Genomic DNA, 19662 nt, shown 5'->3' on the forward strand with positions numbered 1-19662 from the left:
AAGTGACCAGGAAGATAAAATAGTGGAAATAACTACCACAGAGCAGAATAAAGAAAAAAGAATGAAAAGAATTGAGGACAGCCTCAGAGACCTCTGGGACAACACTAAATGCACCAACATTCGAATTATAGGGGTTCCAGAAGAAGAAGAGAAAAAGAAAGAGACTGAGAAAATATTTGAAGACATTATAGTTGAAAATTTCCTTAACATGGGAAAGGAAATAGTCAATAAAGTTCAGAAAGCACAGAGAGTCTCATACAGGATAAATCCAAGGAGAAACACACCAAGACACAAATTAATCAAACTATCAAAATTAAATACAAAGAAAGAATATTAAAAGCAGCAAGGGAAAAACAACAAATAACATACAAGGGAATCCCCATAAGGTTAACAGCTGATGTTTCAGCAGAAACTCTGCAAGCCAGAGGAAATGGCAGGACATATTTTAAGTGATGAAAGGGAAAAACCTACAAAAAAGATTAGCCAGCAAGGATGTCATTCAGATTCGATGGAGAAATTAAAACCTTTACAAATAAGCAAAAGTTAAGGGAATTCAGCAACACCAAACCAGCTTTACAACAAATGCTAAAGGAACTTCTCTAGGCAGAAAACACAAGAGAAGGAAAAGACCTACAAAAACAAAGCCAAAACAATTAAGAAACCAGTAATAGGAACATACATATAAATAATTACCTAAAATGTAAATGAATTAAATGCTCCAACCAAAAGACATAGACAGGCTAAATGGATACAAAAACAAGACCCATATATATGTTGTCTACAAGAGACCCACTTCAGACCTAGGGACACATACAGACTGAAAGTGAGGGGATGGAAAAAGATATTCCATGCCAATGGAAATCAAAAGAAAGCTGGAGTAGCAATTCTCATATCAGACAAAACAGACTTTAAAATAAAGACTATTACAAGAAACAAAGAAAGACACTACATAATGATCAAGGGATCAATCAAAGAAGATAACAAATGCAAATATTTATGCACCCAGCACAGGAGCACCTCAGTACATAAGGCAAATGCTAACAGCCAGAAAAGGGGAAATCGACAGGAACACAATAATAGTAGGGGATTTTAACATCCCACTTTCACCAATGGACAGATCGTCCAAAATAAAAATAAATAAGGACACACAAGCTTTAAATGACACATTAAACAAGATGGACTTAACTGATATTTATAGGACATTCCATCCAAAAACAACAGAACACACTTTCTTCTCAAGTGCTTATGGAACATTCTCCAGGATAGACCATATCTTGGGTCACAAATTAAGCCTTTGTAAATTTAAGAAAATTAATATCGTATCAATTATCTTTCCTGACCACAACGCTATGAGACTAGATATCAATTACAGGAAAAAAACTGTAAAAAATACAAACACATGGAGGCTAAACAATACGCTACTAAATAACCAAGTGATCACTGAAGAAATCAAAGAGGAAATCAAAAATATCTAGAAACAAATGACAATGAAAACACAATGACTCAAAACCTATGTGATGCAGCAAAAGCAGTTCTAAGAGGGAAGTTTATAGCAATACAATCCTACCTCAAGAAACAAGAACAATCTCAAATAAACAACATAACCTTATTCCTAAAGCAATTAGAGAAGAACGAAAAAAAAAGCAAAGTTGGCAGAAGGAAAGAAATCATAAAGATGAGAGCAAAAAAAATGAAAAATAAATGAAGGAAACAATAGCAAAGATCAAGAAAACAAAAAGCTGGTTCTTTGAGAGGATAAACAAAATTGATAAACCATTAGCCAGACTCATCAAGAAAAAAGGGAGAAGACTCAAATCAACAGAATTAGAAATGAAAAAGAAGTGAAAACTGACAGTGCAGAAATACATAAAGGTTTGTGACCACCTAGAGGGGTAGGATAGGGAAGGTGGGAGGGAGACACAAGAGGGAGGAGATATGGGGATATATGTATATGCATGGCCGATTCACTTTGCTATAAAGCAGAAACTAACACACCATTGTAGAGCAATTATACGCCAATAATGATGTTTAAAAAAAAAAGAAATACATAGAATCATGAGTGATTACTACAAGCAACTATATGCCAGTAAAATGGACAACCTGGAAGAAACAGACAAATTTGTAGAAAAGCACAACCTTCCGAAATTGAACCAGGAAGAAACAGAAAATATAAACAGACCAATCACAAGCACTGAAATTGAAACTGTGATTAAAAATCTTCAAACAAAGGCCCAGGACCAGATGGCTTCACAGACAAATTCTATCAAACATGTAGAGAAGAGCTAACACCTATCCTTCTCAAACTCTTCCAAAAAATAGTAGAGGGAGGAACACTCCCAAACTCATTCTATGAGGCCACCACCCTGATACCAAAGCCAGACAAAGATGTCAAAAAAAAGAAAACTTCAGACCAATATCCCTAATGAACATAGATGCAAAAATCCTCAACAAAATACTAGCAAACTGAATCCAACAACACATTAAAATTATCATACACCATGATCAAGTGGGGTTTATCCCAGGAATGCAACGATTCTTCAATATACGCAATTCAATCAATGTGATACACCACAATAACAAACTGAAGGATAAAAGCCATATATTTATCTCAATATGTGCAGAAAAAGCTTTCGACAAAATTCAACACCCATTTATGATAAAAACTCTCCAGAAAGTAGGCACAGAGGGAACTTACCTCAACATAATAAACGCCATATATGACAAACCCACAGCCAACATCATTCTCAATGGTGAAAAACTGAAACCATTTCCTCTAAAATCAGGAACAAGACAAGGATGTCCACTGTCACCACTATTTTTCAACATAGTTTTGGAAGTTTTAGCCACAGCAATCAGAGAAAAAAAAGAAATAAAAGGAATACAAATCGAAAAAGAAGTAAAATTGTCACTGTTTGCAGATGATGTACTTTACGTAGAGAATCCTAAAGATGCTACCAGAGGGCTTCCCTGGTGGCGCAGTGGTTGAGAGTCTGCCTGCCGATGAAGGGGACATGGGTTTGTGCCCCGTTCCGGGAAGATCACACATGCCGTGGAGTGGCTGGGCCCATGAGCCATGGCCGCTGAGCCTGCGTGAACAGAGCCTGTGCTCCGCAACGGGAGAGGCCACAATAATGAGACGCCTGCGTACCGCAAAAAAAAAAAAAAAAAGATGCTACCAGAAAACTACTAGAGCTAATCAATGAATTTAGTAAAGTAGCAGGATACAAAATTAATACACAGAAATCTCTTGCATTCCTATACACTAATGATGAAAAATATGAAAGAGAAATTAAGGAAACACTCCCATTTACCACTGCAACAAAAAGAATAAAATACCTAGGGATTAACCTACCTAAGGATACAAAAGACCTGTACGCAGAAAACTATAAGACACTGATGAAAGAAATTAAAGATGATACCAACAGATGCAGAGATATACCATGTTCTTGAATTGGAAGAATCGATATTGTGAAAATGACTCTACTACCCAAAGCCATCTACAGATTCAATGCAATCCCTATCAAACTACCAATGGCATTTTTCACAGAACTAGAACAAAAAATTTCACTGTTTGTATAGAAACACAAAAGACCCCAAATAGCCAAAGCAGTCTTGAGAAATAAAAATGGAGCTGGAGGAATCAGGCTCCTGGACTTCAGACTAAACTACAAAGCTACAGTAATCAAGACAGTATGGTACTGGCACAAAAACAGAAATATTGATCAATGGAACAGGATAGAAAGCCCAGAGATAAACCCATGCACATAGGATCACCTTATCTTTGATAAAGGAGGCAAGAATATACAATGTAGAAAATACAGCCTCTTCAATAAGTGGTGCTGGGAAAACTGGACAGCTACATGTAAAAGAATGAAATTAGGACACTTCCTAACACCATACACCAAAATAAACTCAAAATGGATTAAAGACCTAAATGTAAGGCCAGACATATAAAACTTTCAGAGGAAAACATTTACAGAGACAGGATGACACTAAAACAAAATTTGGGAGGAAATTCACAGCCCTACAGGCATATATTAGAAAAGAAGAAAGTTCTCAAATCTGTGACTTCAGTTTCCACCTGAAAACACTAGAAAAAGATAAAATGAAACCCAAGATTAATCAAAAGAGGGGAAATAAAAAAAACAAACCAGGAATCAATGAAATAAAATATAGGAAAACAATACAGAAAAGCAATGAAACCAAAAGTTGGTTCTTATGAAAATCAGTGCAGCTGATAAGCTTCTAGCCAGACTAATCAGGAAAAAGTAGAAGACACAAATCACCAATATCAGGGATTTTAAAAGGAGCATCAATACTTATCTCACAGACATTAAATATATGCCAATAAATTTGATGATGTGGGTTACTCATTGCTAAAGAAACAGTAAACTTTATTTGGTCATAAATATTTCACTTACCTAAATATTTAAGGAAATGTAATTCGTATTAATATAGCAAATAATGAACCAAAAAATAAGGATACATTCGTATAGCACCAGTTCTCGTCCCAATAGCCAAGATTTTCTGAACTGGATCAAAGGCTAATGCTGTGGGCTGATAAGGAAAACCATGCCGAACTGTCTGAAAGAGAGAAAACAGTGAAAATAGTCATCAGGGAAATAAAAATTAAAATCATAACAAGATACCACTATCCAACCACCAGAATGACTAAAATAATTATTTATTTTTTAAAAACTACTACCAAGTATTGTTGGTAGGAGTGTAAAATGACACAACCACTTTAGAAAAATGTGCTGTAGCTCTTTAAAAACTAAACATATACCTGTCCTATGACCTAGAAATTCCACTCCTGTGTATGTACCCAAGGAAATGAAGAGCATATGCCCACATAATAATTTGTATATGTCCCTAACAGCTTTATACATAACAACCTAGAAACAGCCCAGGTGACAATCAACAAGAGAATTCAAAAACAAAACTGTGGTATACGCATACAATAGAATACTACTCAACAATTAAAAGATAAAAACTAATGACAGAAGCCAAAACATGGATGATTCTCAAATATATTATGCTAAGTAAAAGAAGCAATACACAAAGAGTACATATAGTATGATTACATTTATATTAAATTCTAAACAAGTAAAACTAACCTATGGTGAAAAAAATCAGAACAGTGGTTGATTTGAGGAGAACTGACTGGAAGGGGTATGAAGGAACTTTATTGAGTGAAGGTAATATTCTATATTTTGACAAGGTTTGAATTACACACATGTATACTTTAGTCAAAACTCATCAAACAGTACAATAAAATTTGTGACAACATATAAATACATATATGAGTGTTCCAGTATAATTCTTTCAACTCCTCTGTATGTTTGAAAGCTTTCATAATAACACAGCGGGAAAGAAAGGAAAGAAAATATAAAGAGTTTATAATATCACAAAAGAGATAAGACTAACATGTAAAAAAGGAATATGCAATATTAGACAGGAGCTAATTTCAATATGAAATGTTGAAATTTTCCAAAAAAAATAGAGGACCCACATAGGTCAGGATAAAAGGGATTCTATACCTTGTTCAGCCACATATTTAGTGCTCCAAAAACTATTTTTAATGGAAATATCTTTATAATAAAATATGGCTTTTGTAAACATTTGAAGATGAAAAGATTAACTATAGCATGTAGTTTATCTAAAACTCATTCCCCAGAGAAAACACAGCAAGGAGTTCATTGCATAAACTCCTCATTTTCTTTTAAAGCATATATGAAGATATATGCATATGCATATTAACTAATATATAACCAGAGCTGTAATCTGGTTTTCTCCCTTAGCAGTATATCATAGAAATATTTCCACAAAAAAATATGTTTAGATGTATAATGCTTCAACCTATTTAAAAGTTGCAGAGCTTATTATAGTATGAATATACCACAATGTCTTTAACCAACCAACTACTGTTCTATAACCTCCAAAGAATTCTCAACTAAGTTGGTTAAAAAATTATTACTAAGAAGACCCATTTTCTATTCATGATCCTTAACTGAGGTATTTCCCTTTGATTCTGAACTGTCCTTCTTATTTTGACTTATAAACAGAATTGTCAACAGGAAGATATTCATAATCTTCATGCAGATCAATGTGGATAACAATAATCGAATATAGTTGCTCTCAAAAAAAACAGAACAGGTGGGAACACTTCCCAACTCACTCTATGGCCAGTATTACCCTGATCCCAGAAACAAAGTCATCACAAGAAAAGAAAACGAAATACCACTAATTCTTAATTAATATAGGTATAAAAATCCCCAATAAAATATTAGCAAACCAATTCTAGCAACATATAAAAAGGAAATACAATGTGACTTGGTAGAATTTATCCCAGGAATGCAAGGTTGGTTTAACATCAAAAAATTAATGTAATATCCTATCTCAATAGAACATAGGACAAAAATCACATGGTCACCTCAATAGATGCAGAAAAATTATTTCAGAAAATCCAACACCCACTCATGTTAAAAAGCACTGAATAAACAGAACTGTAAAGAACTTCCTCAATCTGATAAATGGCATGTACAAAAAACCTACAGCTAACATCATACTAATTAGTGAAAGAATAAGTGCTTTCCCTCTAAGATCAGGAATGAAACAAGTATGTCCGCTCTTGCCACTTCTACATCCTATCCAGGGCAATTAGGCAAGAAAAAAAGAAAGACATCAGATTTTTTTGAAAAAGGAACTAAAACTATCTGCAGATGACATGATCTTGTGTATATAAGCCTAAGAAATACACTGAAAAATTATTAGAACTAATAAAGAAGTTAAGCAAGATTACAAAATTAATGTACAAATCAATTATATTTCTATATACTAGCAATGCACTATCCAAAAATGAAATTAAGAGAACAATTTCATTTACAATAGCAGCCAAAGGAATAAAATATTCAGTAATAAAATGAACAAAAGAAGTACAAAACTTACATGCTAAAAACTACAAGACACTTTTGAAAAAAATTTAAGACAACCTAAATAAAAAGAAAGGCTTCTCATACCCCTGGATTAAAATACTATTGTTAAGGTGACAATACTCCACAGATTGATCTTCAGAATCAATGCAATCCCTAACAAAACCCCAGCTGGCTTTTTTTTGCAGAAATTGACAAGTCGACCCTAAGATTCATATGGGTATTCAAGAGGCCCAGAACACCAAAATGATCTTGAAAAGGAAGAACAAAGTTGGAGCATTCACATTTTTAAAATTCAGACAAATCTACAGTAATCAAGACAATGAGGCACTGGCATAGGATAAACATTTAGATCAATGGAACAGCATTGAGATTCCAGAAATAAATGTTCACATTTTCAGTCAGTTGATTACTGCCAAGGGTGCTAAGACAATTCAATGAGAAATGAACAGTCTTTTAATAAATGATACTGCAACAACTGGATATCAACATGCAAAAGAATCAAGTTGGACTAATATATACAAACTAACTCAAAATGGATCATAGACCTAAATGTAAGGACCAAAACTATAAAAATTTTAGAAGAAAACATATGCTTAAATCTTAGTGACTTAGGATTAGGCAATGGCTTCTTACATATGACCCAAAAGGCACAAGCAATAAAATTAAAAATAGATAAACTGAACCTCGTGAGACTTGAAAACTTTTGTGCTGTAGAGGATACTATCAAGAAAGTAAAAAGACAACCCAAAGAATGGGAGAAAATATTTGCAAATCATATATCTGATAAGGAATTTATATCCAGAATAAATAAAGAACTCTTACAACTCAATAATAAAAAGACAAATAACTCAATTGAAAAAATGGGCAAAGGATCTTAATAGACACTTATCCAAAAAATATATATAAATGACCAATAAGCACATGGTAAGATGCTCAACATCATTAGCCATTAGTAAACTGCAAATCATATCCACAATGAGCTATAACGGCATACTCACTAGGATGGATACAAAAAAAGATATTAATAGAGGCTGACTAAGATGTAGAGAAATTGGAGCCATAATACATACTGGTAGAAATGTAAAATCATGTAGTTTCTTTGGAAAATAGTTTGGCATTTCCTCAAAATGTGAAATAGATTTACACTATAACCCAGGGATTCCACTCCTGGGTATATAACCAAGGAAAATAAAAAAGAAATCCATATAAAACTTTTATACAAATATTCATAGCAACATGACTCAAAATATTCAAAAAGTAGAAACAACTCAAACATTCATCAACTGATGAATGAGTAGATGAAATTTGTATGTCTGTACAATGGAATATTATTCATCAATAAAAGCAACTGAAGTATGATACATGCTACAACAGGGATGTACCTTGAAGATGAAAGAAGCCAGTCATATATTGTATAATTCCATTTACATGGAATGTACAGAATAGAAAAATCTATAGAGACAGAAATTATTGGGTTGGCCAAAAGGTTCATTCAGTTTTTTCCGTAAGATGGCTCTAGTAGCTCTTAGTCATCTTTAACTCCATTCAAAACAATGTTGTTAGATTGTATGTGACAGCTGTCATATCAGTGTGCATTTAAAAAAAGCCATCAAAATTGGTGAATTTTTTTTTTTTTTTTTTTGCTGTACGCGGGCCTCTCACTGTTGTGGCCTCTCCCGTTGCGGAGCACAGGCTCCGGACACACAGGCTCAGCGGCCATGGCTCACGGGCCCAGCCGCTCCACGGCGTGTGGGATCTTCCCGGACCAGGGCACGAACCCATGTCCCCTGCATTGGCAGTCAGACTCTCAACCACGGCGCCACCAGGGAAGCCCAAAATTGGTGAATTTTTGTGTAGCCACATTAAAATTGAAGATGGAAGAAAGAAAGCAACATTTTCAGCATATTACTCTGTATTATTTCAAGAAAGGTAAAAACGCAACTGAAACGCAAAAAAGATTTGTGCAGTGTATGGAGAAGGTGCTGTGACTGATCAAATGTGTCAAAAGTGGTTTGCGAAGTTTTATGCTGGAGATTTCTCGCTGGACGATGCTCCACGGTCATTAGAGCAGCTGAAGTTGACAGCAATCAAATTGAGACATTAATTGAGAACAATCAACGTTATACCCCTCTGGAGATAGCAGACATACTCAAAATATCCAAATCAAGTGTTGAAAATCATTTGCACCAGCTTGGTTATGTTAATTGCTTTGATGTTTGGGTTCCACATAAGTTAAGTGAAAAAAAACTTCTTGACCATATTTCCCATGCGATTCTCTACTTAAACATAATGAAAACTTCCGTTTTTAAAACAAATTATGACAGGTGATGAAAAGTGGATACCGTACAATAATGTGCAATGGAAGAGATCCTGGGGCAAATGAAATGAACCACCACCAACCACACCAAAGGCCAGTCTTCAGCCAAAGAAGTTGATGTTGTTTATATGGTGGGATTGGAAGAGAGTCCTCTATTATGAGCTCCTTCTGGAAAACGAAACAATTCCAACAAGTACTGCTCCCAGTCAGACCAACTGAAAGAAGCACTTGATGAAAAGCATCTAGAATTAGTCAACAGAAAACACACAATCTTTCATCAGGATAATGCAAGGCTGCATGTTTCTTTGACGACTAGGCAAAAACTGTTACAGCTTGGCTGGGAAGTTCTGATTCATCCACCATATTCACCAGACATTGCACCTTCAGATTTCCATTTATTTAGGTCTTTACAAAATTCTCTTAATGGAAGAAATTTCAATTCCCTGGAAGACTGTAAAAGGCACCTGGAGAAGTTCTTTGCTCAAAAAGATTAAAAGTTTTGGGAATATGGAATTATGAAGTTGCCTGAAAAATGGCAGAAGGTAGGGGAACAAAAGGGTGAATAGGCTGTTCAATAAAGTTCTTGTTGAAAATAAAAATGTATCTTTTATTTTTACTTTAAAAACTGAAGGCACTTTTTGGCCAACCCATATATTACTGGTTGCCTAGGAATGGGGGAGAGGGGCTCTGGATAATGGGCATTTACTGCTAATGAGTACAGAGCTGTTTTGGGGGTGATGAAATATTCTAAAACTGATTATGGTAGTTGTTACATAACTGTGAAATACTAAAAACTAGTGAAATGTATGCTTTAACTGGGTGAATTTTATTTTAATTTGAAAGAAAAAATACTGTTCTCCTCAAGAATATCAAATATTCTGATATTGCATCATCAGGCAATGTATACAATAAGAAGTTAGGATCAGTTGGGATACCTGGCTGATTTCAAAAGAATCAAGGCTATCAATTGGAATGGCATAGATGCAGTAAAAAAAAAATTGAAGCAGAGAAAAATGTAGGACAACTGAAGACAACTTGTCAAGGTGAAAAATTCTCAATTTTAGGCAGAGTCAGAAAGGGTTGTTGAAATACTATAGTTTATGTTCAGTTGGTGAAATAAGCAAAGCTGATCACCAACAAATAAAATGAGGTTCTTAAATATCTAATTTTTCCTAATATTATTTTGTTTCTCTTGCTTTGTTTTGCTGTCTATTTGCTCAGGCTGCTATAACAAAATACTGGGTAACTTAAACAAGATGTTTATTTCTCACAGTTCTCAAGGCTAGGAAGTCAAGATCAAGTTACTAGCCAATTCAGTCGCTGGTAAGAGCCCTCTTCCTGGGTTGCAGATGGCCACCTTCTCACTGTGTCCTCATATGATGGGGAGACAAGCATCTCTGTCTCTTCCTCTTATAAAGCCACAAATCTCATCATGAGGCCTTATCCTTAAGACCTCATCTAATTCTAATTAACTCCCAAAGGCCCCATATCCAAATACTATCACCCTGGGGGTTAGGGTTTCAACATATGAATTTTGGGAGAACAAATTCAGTCCATAGCATTCTCCCTTCAAAACATTACAGGGGATGAGGTAAGGTGGCCAACTGTACCAAAAGTTACACAAATCTCTCTAGATATCTGGAGCAAAAAAAGATGGTTACAAATAGGTGGAAATGCTGGTCATGTCAGCCTGTTAGGAAGCTGTTACTATCTCTGAAATGAAAGACACAAACTTGTACTCATTGCTGATACTGCAAAAGGCACTAGCAGAAATAAAATGACTTACTTTCTTCGTGTCTTTTAATCTGGCACCTTCCATTGGCAGAATCTAACCACAACACAGCTAGGAAGGAATTCCGAACATTTAGCTTTAGTTTAGTTTTCATTTTAATTTCCTCAGTATACAAATGAGAACACCGAAGGGCCAGTGTGGAACAAGGGCAGTATGAGACAAAGAAGAACTCATATTAGGCCTGGCTGACTGGGCTTAATATTATCATAATATTTCAAAACAGCCTCAAAACCACCTATGACAGAGACTGTCTGTTGCTTCCCACTATCTTCTTCTCCCCTTTTTCTATAGTACTAAAATTTTGAGTTCAGCACATGGCAATCCAGTTCACACTACATTTCCCAGCCTCCACAGCCGAGATTAGATTCTAAACAAAGGAATGAGAGCAGAAATGATATAAACCCATAAACATAAGGGCAAATACAACTTATTTTTCTCACCTTTCTACTAATTGGAAAATGGATTCAATGGCAGGAATTGGATCAGCCATCTTAGAAAATGAGATGAAAGCCATATGTCAAGGACAGTAGAGCACCAAGATAGAAAGACCTTGTTGGGTTCTAGATACCATAAAGCCATTGAATCAGTCCTTGGTTGCTTAATCTTAGACATATTTCATGAAAGAGAAATAAACTTCTACATTGTTTAAGCTGCAGCTATTATGGCCTGTTAAAACATCTTAACTGTCATCCTAACACCCATACCAACCATTCATTCCTAAAAAGAAGTAAATATTTATTACACCAACAAGTTAGTTTATGGGGAATGTTCCCTAGTATTGCTCATTAGTCTGAAAAATGAAAGAAGCAAATATGGGACTTCCCTGGTGGCCCAGTAGTTAAGAATCCACATGCCAATGCAGGGGACACGGGTTCGATCCGTGGTCCGGGAAGATCCCACATGCCGGGGAGCAACTAAGCCCATGTGCCACAACTACTGAACCTGTGCTCTAGAGCTTGCGAGCCACAACTACTGAGCCCACGTGCCACAACAACTGAAGCCCTCACACCTAGAGCCGGTGCTCTGCAACAAGAGAAGCCACCTCAATGAGAAGCCTGTGCACCACAATGAAGAGTAGCCCCCGCTCACCACAACTAGAGAAAGCCCGCACACAGCAACAAAGACCCAATGCAGCCAAAACTAAATTAATTAATTAATTTTTAAAAAGATACAAATATGGCTTTTGATTCTATACTACTAGGATTCCAACTTGCTACTGTATTGGTGATTCATGCTTATATTTATCATCTCTATACTACTGATATGCCAAAGCTATCATTTCTATAATCTGAGCATAGAACTCCTAATATCATATACCAGTTTTCATCTAATAACATGAATGCAACAATTGAAAACTACCAGATATAGAAAATAAAACTACCTATAGATTACAGAAGACAGAATAGTACAATTATGAAATAAATTAATTCTATTTAAACTTCCTCTAGATAGACAATTTGCCTCTCAATATTTATGATTACATAATATGTACTTTTTCTGATATAAGTTCACTTGCCTGGTTAGGTCTACAAATGTTACACTCTGGGCAAAGGGTAGAGTGGGGTAAATCATTCCTGACCTTGGATCCAGAAACTGGAAATTAACCACAGTCTCAAAATTTGTTCAGTAAGTCATAAAGTCATATAATCTGAGATAAAATATCTGGGCTATTCTACTACAAAAAAGAACATTCACATGGACACACATATTTTGGCAAGCAAAAACCAGTTATTACTGTAACTGGAGCAACTCCCATTGATGGGAAAAGTCCCTCAATTTCAATGATATTTGTTTCCAATAACAGCCAAATTACTTGAACTTTGAGGGTTTTTAGGGATATGTGTGTATGTCCATAGCTCTTCTCTAGATGTGATGTCATCTTAGATCCCTGAAAATATTGCTGAATGATTTCCTGCTCCCTTAGATGAAGAATAAGACTAAGAGAACTATGATAGGCATATGACACCATGGAGTGGCATAATGGTAACAAAAATAACAAGTTCCTATGAAACCCTGTCACTTTGTGATAGAAAGGTAAGATTGTTCTATATGCACAAGTATGACAAAATACCTACTCATGCAAATGCCCTTGGCAATTGATGTACTGGTACCAGTTTCTCATTAAGACTTTTAAATCTCTTGAAAGACTGAGAAAACCACCATGCTCAAAGATCTAAAAGGCAGTTGATATTAAAAATTAAAGGAGAGGCATGCAGCTCAATAACAAAAAAACAAACAACCCCATCCAAAAATGGGCAGAAGACCTAAACAGACATTTCTCCAAAGAAGATACACAGAATGCCAACAAACACATGAAAGAATGCTCAACATCATTAATCATTAGAGAAATGCAAATCAAAACTACAATGAGATATCATCTCACACCAGTCAGAATGGCCATCATCAAAAAATCTAGAAACAATAAATGCTGGAGAGGGTGTGGAGAAAAGGGGACACTCTTGCACTGCTGGTGGGAATGTGAATTGGTTCAGCCACTATGGAGAACAGTATGGAGGTTCCTTAAAAAACTACAAATAGAATTACCATATGACCCAGCAATCCCACTACTGGGCATATACCCTGAGAAAACCAAAATTCAAAAAGAGTCATGTACCAAAATGTTCATTGCAGCTCTATTTACAATAGCCCGGAGATGGAAACAACCTAAGCGCCCATCATCGGATGAATGGATAAAGAAGATGTGGCACATATACACAATGGAATATTACTCAGCCTTAAAAAGAAATGAAATTGAGCTATTTGTAATGAGATGGATAGACCTAGAGTCTGTCATACAGAGTGAAGTAAGTCAGAAAGAAAAAGACAAATACCGTATGCTAACACATGTATATGGAATTTAAGGGAAAAAATGTCATGAAGAACCTAGTGGTAAGACAGGAATAAAGACGCAGACCTACTGGAGAACGGACTTGAGGATATGGGGAGGGGGAAGGGTGAGTTTTGACAGGGCGAGAGAGAGTCATGGACATATACACACTAACAAACGTAGTAAGGTAGATAGCTAGGGGGAAGCAGCCGCAAGGCACAGGGATATTAGCTCGGGGCTTTGTGACAGCCTGGAGGGGTGGGATGGGGAGAGTGGGAGGGAGGGAGACGCAAGAGGGAAGACATATGGGAACATATGTATATGTATAGCTGATTCACTTTGTTATAAAGCAGAAACTAACACACCATTGTAAAGCAATTATACCCCAATAAAGATGTTTAAAAAAAATTAAAAAAAAATAAAAAAAATTAAAGGAGAGGGACTTCCCTGGCGGTACAGTGGTTAAGACTCCACCCTTCCAATGCAGGGGGCACGGGTTCTATCCTTGGTTGAGGAACTGAGATCCCACATGCTGTGTAGCGTGGCCAAAAAATTAAAAAAAAAATTAAATTAGAATAATGCCCAAATATACCCCCATTTGATAAGATATTTGGAAGTAGATATAACAGAAATGTAATTTTATCATTAATATTTTAAAATTTTATATTCATTTTAGTTTCATTTTCATCAAACTCAATCACGCCACATAATTTAAAAAGTCAGATAATTCTACAGGACATGTAACGAAAATTAGAAATAATCTGTCCCCTTCCCTCCCTCATTTCCTGCTTTCTAGAGGATCTTTTTGCTATTTGTTTTGGCATTTACCTAATGTGTCTGAAAATAACATTGCAGTAGGCGGGCCTCTTCCGTTGCGGAGCACAGGCTCCGGATGCGCAGGCTCAGCGGCCATGGCTAACGGGCCCAGCCGCTCCGTGGCATGTGGGATCTTCCCGGACCGGGGCACGAACCCGTGTCCCCTGCATCAGCAGGCGGACTCTCAACCACTGCACCACCAGGGAAGCCCTGAAAATAACATTTATATAGTGCTATTTACTGACTTTTCAAAAAATTCTCTCTCTTTTCTCTCACCTCCTCATTACACATACAAGCACACTTGCCATATCCCTATCTTCTCAATAAATCATAGCAGTTAGTGTTAACACTCTATTAATACTGCTCTCTTATTTTGCCTCACAAATGTTTTATTCCCTGAGGTTACATTTTTTTAAGTTGCATTTGCTAAGTTTTTATGTGCTTTTGTCACTAATTCAACCCCAAACTTTTCCCCAATTGCCCACATTATCTTTCAATATGTTAAACACAACAGGTATATAGATTCAGAGAGAGGAAGGAGAAAGAGACAGAGAGGGAAAGAGAGAGAAAGAGACAGACTATTTACATAAAATTCAAACAATCCCTAATGACTTAAAAGCAAATCAGCTGTTGCCTGGGTCCAGGAACAGAAAGAGGGATGGGCTGCTGCAAAGGCCACAAGTGATGAAAATGTCTGTCCTAGTGATTTCACAGGAAACACATCACATAGTACAGTATACATAATTTCAGATTGTTTTAAGCATTATAAAGTAAATACTTATGAATATAGGTACAAAATACTAAATAAGGTACTAGTAAATCCAATCCAGTAATGTATACTAACAATGATAAACCAAGACCAAATTATTGTTTATCCCCAAAATTTAAGTAACTACATATACCTCATATTTCATTTGTTACTAACATATTTCATCCTTTTCTTTTCCTTAATTTAAATTTTAAGTTTTTCAGGCCTTAGCCTTGAAACTGGGGGCACTTCGGCTTACAAAATAAACCTTGACAAGATACAGACACAGAAAAGCAAATAATATTCTACATCATATAAATGTCTTTGCAAATGCCATTTCTAAAAAGGAGCCTATACCCTACAAATTGATGCTACCTCTTGTGAATGCAATCTTTAGTTTTTAAGCAGTCTCTAATTCTGATTGGTTGTTTTATTTTTTAATGTGTTCCCCTGACAATAATATTTAAATTGACATAGCATTTTCAGAAAAATATAAATACATGTGAGTTTTCTTTAAAAAGCCAGAAGAAGATCGTTAGTACTTTTTCTTTCATAAGGATGGAAGAGAAAATAAAATTTTAAAGTATGTCTCTGTTGGGTTTAGATAGAGTTTGGTTGCCTAATCTCATTTAAATTAACACAAAGACAGCTCAATATCAGGATATATACTGACATTCATTAAATCAACAAATAAAAAGATAAAACCTCATGATTATATCAGTACGTTCTGGAAAGACATTTGATAAACTTCAGCAGTCAATCCAAGTAAACATCTTATGTAAAATAGGATTAGAGGAAAACTACTTATATATGATAAATATTAACAATAACAAAAATAACAACAAATATAATACTAAACAGCAGAAAGGTATAATATTCCCAGTAAAGTCAGGAAGAAGAAATACATGTTCATTATTCCCATTATTGTTCAGCTTTGTTTTAGAGATTCAAGTTAATTTAGTAAGACAAGAAATTGAAATAATATATAAATATAGGAAAGTAAAAAACAAATTACTAAAATTTTTTGGAAGAAAAAGAATCTGGTAAGTCGTCTAGATACAAGGTAAGCAGACAAAAATCAGCAACTTTTCCCTTCACTAAAAGTAACCAATTACCAATAAAATTGGGGGGAAATCCCCATTTTTATTTTTGGTTGTTAATTTGAAGTCTGTCAAATTTTTTAAGTCTAAAAATAAATGTTTTATTCAGTAGCATTGAATAATATATTTTCTAATATATAAAATGGTTAGGGAGACAAAATATTTTTCACTAGACTAGAACTTAGTGATTAATAATAGAATTATATTCATATGTATCAATGTTTATTTAATACTACAGAAGTTACAACACAACTGTTAAAATTCTATTAGAAATGCAGAGCTGATGTAGTTTCTGTTGTAGCTAGGACAACAAAATCCCATCAGGATTTAGTATTCAAGAAGCAATTATTTGTTTATATACTTCAGAAACTTTTTCATTATTGTTGTGTGATTTAAGCTGCTAAAAGCGTCTCTTTCCAAAGTATCTACAAAAACCTAGTTTTTTGTAGGAAAATATATTTACACATAGGAAAAACTGGAAATTTTATTTATACATAGTAATAAACAAATGAGGTCCTAATTATTAGTGTTTTTCAAAAATAAAATATTTACCTACTTATCTCTCAAATTCCAAGTCAAAGTCTCACTCCTACATGAAATATTTACTAAAATTCTAAACCAACACCACAGTGTAGCACTTATTGAAGAATGATTATTGCCCTTTGATCTCCCCAAATAAGTTCTAGCTCCTTTGTGAGCAGGGACCATGACTTTAATGTGTCCCCTTCACTAAGCTTAGTGCTATGATTAAATAGTTAGGCTTTTTAAAGTTCATCAATATGATTTGTCCATGTAAGCAGTAGTTCCTTCAAAAACTATTCTCTTATATTTTTAAGAAAGATGATTACAACCAAATATTTTATAAGTATTGAAATAAAATCTTTATCTAGAATATCTCTGTATCTGGAGCTATTGTCTCAACTTTCCATAGTAATGAAAGCACACTTGAGATTTTACTTTAAATGTTCAATAGTTATCATTCTCACCCTTTTCCCTCTGAGCACCTTCGTGAATTATTGTAACCACATGCAATTACATAATGCTAAGGTGTTAGAACAGAAAAAGAACCCACACTTGGATAATATATTTAATATATATAGTTATTTAATTGGGAATATGTTATAGATACTAATGTATCATTAAATCTAATGTAAAAGTAGGTTATTCTTTACTACCTAATTGTATTTCTTCCTACCATATTATATTACAAACTACTTGAGGTTAGAGATTCTGTTGTTTCAAGCTTAACAGCCTTACAGGCATTCAAAAAACTACTGATTTTTATTACAACAGTTTAACACATATAGTGAGTAACTTGGACTCTATAGTTCACACTGTTAATCTTACCAAAAAAATCTGACTCATAAATGAGGTAATGCATGTAAATGTGCTTTATAAATTGAGCATAGTATGTAAATATATGTTTATAGTATTTAAACTTAATAGAAAGGTGTCCTTTCAAAACATGAGGGAATCACGTTCAAATTAAATGAATTTATCTTCTCTAATACTATCTCATTATCTCTCATATTATCACGTGCTCTCATAATATCACATAGGTATGCTAAAACATACCTTCAAAAAAACACACCAAGTAACATATGAACAGGCCTAATTCTGACTACAGAAACGTATAGAGATATATATACAAATATGTATTGACATAAGTAATATGAATACGAGCACACTAATAACAAGTAACCATGGGTATACCCAAAGGTATCCAAATCTATCATCTTTACTATTTAATAAAGGACACAACTGAAGGATAGAATGTCTTCAATGTGGCCAGATTGTTCTCTCCAAAGTACTTCCACCATTTATGTTTTGTTTCTTCCATCCACAGGACTCATTTTTATCTTCTAGGTGATTTTACCATCTGGCTTATATATTTTCTTTCTACTCTGAGCCCTATTAACAGCCTTATGTCTTCAATATCCTTGCTTCAATCTATCATACACCTTGACTACATCATTCTTCCTTCCCTTTAAATTCAACTGAGCATCACAATTAATATCACCAGCCTCAAATGAACACAGCCTCATCATCATAGACTTCCAGACCTCTTTCAAGAACCCAGATTTGGCATTCTCTATATTCACTCACAGTACCTTTCCTGTCATCACTTCTATTCCATCTTTCTTACTATCCTAGTATTTCCGCTTAAACCCTACTTATTTGATACCCTTATTTTCTTTCTGGCTACACTAGTGTCTATTCCCAACTTATTTAACATTTCAACTTAATTCTGTATCATGCTTAAAGGAAATATATACATCTTTTTTTAATCTATTTTATATGTCTATATAGCTATCAAACAAATTTCTGGGAACTTAAAGATCTTTTCCCATTGATAAATAAGCAAAATGGAAATCAGTAGTCACAGAAAAATAATCTGGACTAGGGGTAAAATAAAAATCACTTTTAAAAGAAAAGAAAATAAAAATCTAGTGAAGCAAAATTACAGGTAGGATGATGTGGAAGAATATTGCACTAGGAGTTAGAAAAGCTAGTCCAGGTCCTAACTCCGTCACTGACTATCTAACCTGTACACATTACTTAAGCTCTCAGTTTCTTCATCTATAAAATAAAGGGAATGAACTAAATTATTTCAAGGTGTTTTCCAATTCCATACTATACTCCTAATACAAATACTTGTACTAGAAACCATGGCAGACTTAGAGACACATGATAGACCAATAGATATTTCTCACAAAGAATGTATTCCTTAAAAGAAACAAACAATGGGGTTATATTTAGTGGCATATTCCCTGATTCAAAAGGACTAATTATCTACTTAGTTACTGTGTTAGACTATTAAAAATGATTTGCTGCTTATTTAGTTTGATTCCCTTGTGAGCTACATACTTGGATTTCAAACAGTCCACTGAGATAGCTGATACTATTGTTATTTCTATTAGTATAAATAGTCTTTAAGTATTTGAGGGCCACCTCTCTTCCTCAGATGGCACCTTCTTAAATTTCCAATAATAGGAAGGGTAGACATTTTGAGCCTCCATTACAAATAAAATAAGATCTAAATTTACAATCTACTTGCAGAAACAGCATTTTGCTCTCTACCAAAGAAGTAATGCAGAGCTGATGTCTTTCTTTCCTCAGCCTATTT

General features: G+C 34.7%; 1 protein-coding gene across 2 annotated transcripts in view; it reads right to left on the reverse strand.

Annotated features, from left to right (window-relative positions):
• Window positions 1-19662, reverse strand: part of STXBP5L (syntaxin binding protein 5 like) — a 405174-nt gene that overhangs the window by 345350 nt on the left and 40162 nt on the right. For both annotated transcript variants that reach the window (XM_032630474.1, XM_032630475.1), the window contains exon 2: window positions 4487-4584. In XM_032630474.1, the coding sequence (XP_032486365.1) occupies window positions 4487-4584 (98 nt within the window). The remainder of the gene's footprint in view (window positions 1-4486; window positions 4585-19662) is intronic.

The sequence above is a fragment of the Phocoena sinus genome, chromosome 4, assembly GCF_008692025.1.
Source record: "Phocoena sinus isolate mPhoSin1 chromosome 4, mPhoSin1.pri, whole genome shotgun sequence".
NCBI lineage: Eukaryota > Metazoa > Chordata > Mammalia > Artiodactyla > Phocoenidae > Phocoena > Phocoena sinus.